At 38.8% G+C, this 8,496-nt stretch overlaps 1 protein-coding gene across 1 annotated transcript in view; it reads right to left on the bottom strand.

Annotated features, from left to right (window-relative positions):
- Nucleotides 1–7,264: 7,264 nt before the first annotated feature.
- Nucleotides 7,265–8,496, bottom strand: part of LOC119426650 (histone H2B 1/2-like) — a 2,928-nt gene continuing 1,696 nt past the window's right edge. Inside the window, exon 2 of the mRNA XM_037694231.1 lies at nt 7,265–7,320. Within this exon, the coding sequence (XP_037550159.1) occupies nt 7,265–7,320 (56 nt within the window). The remainder of the gene's footprint in view (nt 7,321–8,496) is intronic.

Raw genomic sequence — 8,496 nt, 5'->3', positions numbered from 1 at the left:
AGATAGATAGATAGATAGATAGATAGATAGATAGATAGATAGATAGAAAGAATCATTGTATGTATGTACTGGATGGATGGATGGATAGAATCATTGGATGGATGGATGGATGGATAGATAGATGCACAGATGGAATCAATGGATGGATGGATGGATGGATTGATTGATGGAATCAATGGATGGATGGATAGAATGGATGGATAGAATCATTGGATGGATGGATATATGGACAGTCGCATAGATGGTTAGATAGAAGTAATGGATGGATAGAATCATTGGATGGATGGATGGATAGATAGATGCATAGATGGATAGATGGAATCAATGGATGGATGGATAGAATCATTGGATGGATGGATAGATGGACAATTGCATAGATGGTTAGATAGAAGTGATGGATAGATGGAATCAATGGATGGATGGATGGATGGATGGATGGATAGAATCAATGGATGGATGGATGGATAGATAGATGCATAAATGGATAGATGGAATCAATGGATGGATGGATGGATGGAATCAATGGATGGATGGATGGATGGATGGATGTACCTCCATTTTGGAAAAACAAGAAACTTTTTGGAATAACCATTTTTAGATCTCTCACATATCTTCTGGGTTTCATTGACACAGCTGTTATTCTTCATGTCCCACAAATAAACCTAAACTCGTATAAGAGGCTCTAGAAAGGGATAGAAAATAAATCTGTTTAGATTAAGAGTAATACAATTTGATAAAAATAAAAAAAAGTCACAGTGACTTATCAGAGTCAGTCAGAGCAGTTTCCAGAGGGAGTTGCTGTGCGTGTGTGCGTGCGTACATGTGTGTGTGTGTGGTGGTATCATTTACACGTAGGTGGATAAATCCCTTAATAAATCGTGACTGATAAGTAGAGATGTGGTGTGTAATGCTTCATGACAGTTATGGATTGAGTTGCCAGCCAAACTATGCACACAAAAATTCAATCAGGACCCTTTAGGATCCAGAGTGCAGCAGTCTCAGCGCAAACTCCGTTAGCAGCGATCAGTCTGGTAATCAAAACTCTGCCTGTACTTCCTGTGCGTAGAAAGCTTCCTCTGGGGAAACAGAGTCCTTCTTTCTGGTTGGCTGACAATAGCCGAGTCTGAACGGTTGACCCAGATAATGATGCTGAATTTATACATTTAGTTTTAAACAAGCATATATTTTCTAATACTCATTTGTATGAGAACTACTCAAGCTACATTGACAGAGTTGTAGATTTTAGGTACAATAAAAACAAAGAGATGAAAGTTTTGAACACAAAACTTTGGACAAAGTACCCTTAAAATAAAATGTATGTGGCCATTCTTATCTAAAGCTTTGATTTATCTTGTTACCATAAATGCAGAATGATTTAAATTTTAAGTTGGTGAAGAAAAAAACAGCTAAATAATAAAATGATGAAGCTGGATAATTTGACTCTGCTCTTTGGATGAGATGCTGAAATTCAAACGGGCTCCAGACAAAGACATTGTGTATTGATTTTGATCGATTACATGTTTTGTTGTTGTTTTTAGTTGGTTGTAATGTCTGAGATAAAACAAATGTAAAAATGTTCAGTCTCTTTAACTCCCACCCAAATTGAACTTGACATAAGCACGTACTTTGTTTTATTTTTTGTATATTTTCTGCAACAAGATTTAGACAGAAAAAAGGCATAAATGTCAAACATTTTGGAGTCTCAGTTCATTTAATTTAATTTTTTCAAATGATCTGACCAACTGACAGGCATGAACAAGCCTTTAGACACAGTTCTAGACTTTCAGCCTGAGCCATAAATCATTCGACATCCCTCTGAGAGTCAGTGACGCTTAAACTAACAATAACATTTCTTTTTTTCCTCCACACTCCTTAGTTCCTTCCTTTAGTTCTGTCATAAAACAACTAAATGTTCAGCTTCACATCAGCTGGCAGTCCCTTTGATTGTTTTATGCAAGAGCCTTAAAAGCACTAAAACCACCCAGCAGTGATTTATCCTGGTCTGGTACAGACACCACTGTCTGAAAACGTGTTGAACATGACAAGGACCAGACATATTCCGCCAGAGCAAATGAAACAAAGTATGCCAATTTCTCTGGTTCTCTGCCCCTGAGTCAGCCTTTGCCAAAGTTAATTTACTTTTTCTATTCCAGACCTTTAGGTACTTATTAGTAGCACAGTAGTCCCTCGCTACTTCGCGGTTCGACTTTCGTGGACTCGCTCTTTTGCAGTTTTTCTATGATTGTCAACTTTAATATTACACACGTGATTGGGAGGGGACGGAATAAAAAGTTAACAGAAAAAAATACTTGGGACAGGCGCTGCCATTTTGTAGTTTTATTTAAATAAGCCTATACTGTAAGGCCAGTCAAAGAACTACACTACCCAGAAGGCAACTGTGCTTCCTGCTGCTGCTTTCTGCCGGAATGGAGGGAAAGTTTTTGATTCAATCTGAATCTGACTAGAGCTGTCATTTCTAACCCGGGCCGGGCCAAAATAATATGCTGGATGGGTGAGCCGTGTCGGTGTCAGGCTTTTGATACGGTTTCACGAATCATACAACACAAATAAAACTAAATAAGAATATAAAATTGTGTTAATCTATTTGTTGAGGAGGAGGCAGTTCCGACCTGCCAGTTGAAAGAGGTAAAAAAAAAAAAAAAATCCACTTAAGCTCAGGTGGATCAGCTGATCATCAGCCGCACGCGTCTCTGCACCTGCTGTCACCTGCGGTGAAGGAAGTAACAGCATCTACAAAAGCCGAAGTGAGCAGCTCGTTCAATTAAAATAGTCTTGTTCTATATTTTTCCAAATAATTTTGCTCTACAAATATGTTTGTTCATCTGTATAATAGTCTTTCTTTAGAGTTGGTTTTTTTTAGGCTATTCATTTTTGTATATTTATATCATTTGGTGAAACAAGAAATCTTATATCTTCATTTCTTTGAAATACTTTTAAAAAAAATCAGGTCAAACTAATTTGCTTACCAAAACAGTAAAAGCTTTAAAAACAAAGTCAGCTTTTTTAAAAGGTTCAGGCCTGTAATTACAGTTAATCCATCGGGTCCCGGTCTGGCTTGGAAAAAAAAAACTACGAGTTTGGGCCGAGCCGGATTTTTTTTAGGCCCAAATGCAACTCTAAATCTGACTAAAAAGTTCAGTCCTTTTTCATAGTGACTTCGGTGCTCAATGGATGAAAAGAGCTGATCAGAACTGGACCAGAACTACTTCCAGCCTCATCGGTCCATCTGGGTGCTGCTTGCCGGCCCATGAAGCCTCTCGAGCGTGGAGGTGTTGCTCGGAGGTCTTCTCCGGAGCTCACCTGGACTTTTTTCATCCGGATTCGTCTGGATTATTTGGACTCGATCTGGACCATTGTGTGGTTTTGTGCTGGCTCTCTGAGGGTCCGACTCTCTCCAAAAGTGTCTGGTGCTCAATGGCTGTAGGGAGCCGACCAGAACCAGACCAGAACCGGACCAAGGCTGGTGAGTCCCCATATAAAAGTTTGCAGTACTGTACAGTGCATATATGTATGTTGTTAAAATTACATAGGTTTAAGAGTTTAGAACATTGTAAGAGTGTGGGAAGGGTTTATAAAGCCTTAAAATATATATAAATGCTAAAATAAATATAACGTTTCTACTTCACGGTTTTTCACTTATTGCACAGGGTAGTGTGGAACGTAAGCCCTGTGATAAACGAGGGACTACTGTATCTACAAGACACTAACGGATGCTGATTTTGTCTTCTGGGGTGACTTCATCCTTGGATTTTGTTCAAATTTGTTGTCTTGACAAATAAACTTTTTGTACTTTGATTCTTTTCTTTTGTTTTTATAGAAGATAGTTTTATAATGCTTAAGTCCATATTGAAAAATACATTTCATGATTAAATATGGCAGGCAGTTGCAGTTTTTGTTTCAAATCGTCCAGGGCAACTCTTGATATGCGTTTCTTTTTTCAAAACCCAACCTTATACTATTTTACATATTTTGAAAAGAGAACGAGACTAATTTAGAAACGTCATTTTTATTTGTAAAGGGAAGTTAAAAGGCCAAATCTGCTTGAATGAGTTGACGCACAGATTCTCATTCTTAATGATTTGCAGGGCACTTGAACTCCGACAGCTAGTTTTAGCCGGGTCACAAGCAAAACTTTAGTCGTGGCAGAGAGGATCTTTTATCAGAGAGAAAGATGAGAGGACTGGCAGTAAAACATATGGGAGAAGAAGAAAAGTGAGAAAATGAAAGAAAGAGAAGAGCCAGAGCTGCTGCGCTCAAGGACACGTCCTGTTTGTACTTTTGTCACTCGTCCAAATTTCCACACTTCAGAGCGTAAGTGGAAATAAATCAGCCGACAGGCCTGTGTGTGGATGAGAATCAGCGCTGTGTGTGTGTGTGTGATAGCCAGAAAAGGATTGCACACTCATTTATTACCTTTGGGCAAGGCAGATTGGGCAAAACCATTTGTCATCTCTGCCCTGGTCTGCACCTGACTCCTCCTCCTCAGTCTCCACTCACACAGCCCCCCCACCTCAACAAGGGGCAGAAACGACCATGATTAACTGCTGAACTGTCTCTGCCGGGTGACAATGACATCAATCGTCTGTCCACCTCACTTTGTGTGCTCTTCCCACTAATTTGTCCAACTTTTAGTGTTTTTGTGTACAGCTGACTAAAAAATAAATCATTCTATTTTGCTCATGCCTCTCCATCCATCAAGTGTTCTGGTGTGTCCTCCTTTAGCCAAAGAAGTCCTCTTTTTCATATTCCTTTAAGTCTGTGGCTCAGTGCATTGTGGTGCATACCAATATATTCCCACGCTCACAGTACAGTACAAAGTAAATGACTGTGCATGAGTGTGTGTGTGTGTGTGTGTGTGTGTGTGTGTGTGTGTGTGTGTGTGAAGGAGGCTGGGCGGTCAGTCCACTGTTCCATTAGCCTGATGGAGTTTCTATTAAATTAGAAAGCCGCCCTCTTTCTATCTCTGTCTCTTCCCTCCCTCTCTCTCAATCACATTAGTGCTCTTATCTCATTTGTGGAGGCTCTGCAGGCAGGGAGGAGGAACAGGGGCTTGGGAGGGGGACTGGGGTGGAGTTTTGATCTGAAAGTGAACATGAAGAGGAACAAGCCCTCCCAAATCAAAGGGTGCACTGTTGCCTCGCTGCAAGAAAGTTGATGGATTGAAAATTAATTTGTTTTGTTGTTTTTTTTCAGTTTGCATGTTCTCCCGGTGCAATCTGAGTTCTCTCCAGGTTCTTCTGATTCCTACAAAATCCCAAAAACATGTGCATTGAATTCAATGGAGACTCTTAATTGGCCCAAACTGGTAGTGTCTGTAAGCCCTGATGGTCTTGTGACTTGCTCAGGTTGCGCCCCACCTATCGCTGTATCATCAAATCAGTTAGAGAATTATCAAGACAAGAGGATTTGAACCGAGGAATCGTAGATTCGACTCGAGAAGCTCCAAAGACAAACTACAAGCTTTTATTAAAGGAAACAGAACTCAAACAAAAGAGTTACAGAACACAGAAAAGAACTTCCACTAAGTTTACCAAACAACCTCACAGTACTTTGTATTTTTATTCTTTATAGAAAATGACACATGGACAGATAAAATAAACTGATAAAATTAATAAAATAAGAATAAAGCATTTAAAAAGTAAACGGTGTATCAAAATTAAAATTCTGAAGGGTGCATACTGATGAGCCCTTTTACACAAGTTCACTTTGAGTCACAGTTCTTCTGCGTTTCTGCTGCTTCACTCTGAACAGCTTGGTCATTTAAACAGAGGTGATGACAGTAGGATTTCTACTAAAATCAATGCATAGTTCTTTAGGTTTTGCCACAGTGATGTTTAAAAAAAGATTAATTACATTAACTCACAGATTCACTCACCACAGGCCCATTCTCTGAGTTATGACTCCTGAAGAGGGATACGACAGAATCATCAGTAAATTTTAAAGCATGGCGCCCATCATGACCGTTGTGACAATCATTTGTATTTTGAACTGATTCATTCAACCTTTATTTATACAGGTTAGTCTCATTGAGCCTAATAAATGTTGTGAAAGGACAAAACCCAGAGGGGAATTAGTTAAAGATAAAGATTTTTTTTTCTTGCTTTTTAAAAAAAAACAAAAAAAAACTTTTTTTTAGGCAAAGGTCAGAACCGCAGATGAGTCCAGAAGTAATACCCTCTTCTTCCTCGGTCATGCATGTTATTATTGTCTGTACTTTATATGTTCTGTCTGGAACAGGTCTCTCTTGTAAATGAGTCCTCCAGGCTCAATGAGACTAACTTGTATAAATAAAGGTTGAATGAAAATCAAATCAGATCATTTCATTGAATAATGTGTGCAGAGAACTGTTTTACTTAGTCTTACTGAAAATAGCTTCTCATATAGAAAGGACTAAATGGAAACTTGTGTTGCTCTAAAACCTCTGCTAGACTTTTTTGCAAAAAAAAGTCATCACAAATGTGAAAATGAGCTTTACCCAGACTGTTGGACCTGTTGCTGATCACAGTCTGAAGGGTCCTTTTTTATTGGATCAGGAGCACGAAGGGTCAATTTATTTCAATAAAAACCTGTGTGAGGGTCCATCTCAGATCCTCAGAGTCCAGAGAAATCAACAAAATGACTGAATGGATCGGAGCTGAGGTACCAGAGACAGTATATTGGCCTGAGACCTTTCTGACCAACACACCACTGTGCACCACTTCAGTAATGCTTCTTGATACAGGGCTGTTTGATTGTGCAGCTTACGATCTCATCTATGTCTTTAATGCACTGGTAGTTCTTCAGATTCCATGAATTCTTTATGTGCACCATGAATTGTTAAGGAGAGACGTGTCAATTTCTTTCAGTTGTTCTAGAGAAGAAAAAAAGAAGAAAGTCTTTAAACAGTTTATTGACAAACAAATTAATAAGTAGCACTTGTTCATATTTGCTCCTTTAGGACTAAAATGTTGCTGTACACTGTTGCTGTATTGTATTAAAATCATAATTTATGATCCCTTAAAAACTTTTGTTTTTCATCCGAGCACAGAATCAGCCCTAAATCATTGCCTGAAATTACAAAAAAGAGGACATAATTACTGCTTTTTATAGTTTGATTTTAAGTTTTTATGTCCAAATGCCTTTTTTTTTTTTTTTTTTTTTTTTACTTTGTAGGGGTTGAGTTTGAGGTTGAGACAACAAACTGAGGGTGGATGGTTCAAAACAGCTACTTGTGCTATCAGTGGGAGTTGTTGGAAACATGTCCTTAAACACATGACTGTATCAGCCAGCGCAGCCCCTCAGTGCCGATGACCTGGTGACCTGAAGGTGACAACAAGATTAGGGGAAGTTCATTGTACTGAGATGTTCTTTGCAAAAAAGGAACAGCACATCCAGTCCATTCCCTGCAAAGTTGATTGGATCTAGTGTTTTGTAAAACTTGAAGTAATGATGTAGTCATATACAAGAGGCGATTCTAGAATCTGACCTTTAGGGGTGCTCAGCCCCCAGTGCTGACAATGGCTCTTGGCTTGAACAACGCACTGACCGGCGTCAGAAGCATTTGTTAGAGACGTTTACATAGATAAGTAAACGATTCAATAACTATTTGAGAGAGCTCGGCACAACAAGGAGTAGCATTAAGCTAGCAGCATGCAATACAGACATGCTATCTAAGATGCTACAGACGTAGCGCTCTGCTTTACAGTACATAACCTAAGAAACACTTTGTACAAAAATCAGTTTAGTTTCAACTGATCATAACAAAGACTAAACTTATGCAACCAGAAGTTACAACATACATACAGAACACACAAAACAAAGTACAACTAGCTTTAGCATACAATGTAATTATGGCAAAAATGGAGGATTACCTGCAATTTCCTTCGTACAGATGAATATGTGGTACTTCCTGTTTATCACTGTTGTATTCAGCTGCTCATGAGGTCGGCTGCAGGGATTTATCCATCTTTTACATTTTTCCAAACTTCGTTTAGTTTTGGAAATGAAATAAACTGTATTCCACCCTCTAAAGACACAGAGTAACGTTGTCTGAATTACATGTTCCCCACTGACAACAATCATTTTTTTCAGATGATTTTTCATGAAATCCCTCTGACTGCAAAGCGTTCCTAATGTAAAACCCTGACAATGTTGTCAGAGGAAAAGGGGGTGGAGCTCCTGCAGGTAAGGGACGTTTCACTTCAGCACAAATTGAGGTCACTGATTGGTCAGTTGCTGACGAGCTGCTTGATTGATTTACAGGTACCATCTAGGATCTGACTCGTGCAAAAAAAAAAAAAAAAAATCCTAGATTTTACTGGCCCATTTAAGTCTGTCATCATTTATTCCATATTTATTCCAAATGTATTCAATATTTTGGTGAATCTAAGGATTGAGAACTGAGTTTCCTTATAAAATTCTAATGATGGTTTCTTTATTTTTCAGTGGTGCTGAGTAAAAATGTAGGGGTGCTTGAACACCACCCCACAAAAGGCT

The sequence above is a fragment of the Nematolebias whitei genome, chromosome 2 (genome assembly GCF_014905685.2).
Source record: "Nematolebias whitei isolate Nwh7 chromosome 2, NemWhi1, whole genome shotgun sequence".
NCBI classification, from domain to species: Eukaryota; Metazoa; Chordata; class Actinopteri; order Cyprinodontiformes; family Rivulidae; genus Nematolebias; species Nematolebias whitei.
The sequence above is the reverse complement of the archived record's forward strand: the minus strand, read 5'-3'. Positions and strand labels throughout refer to the sequence as shown.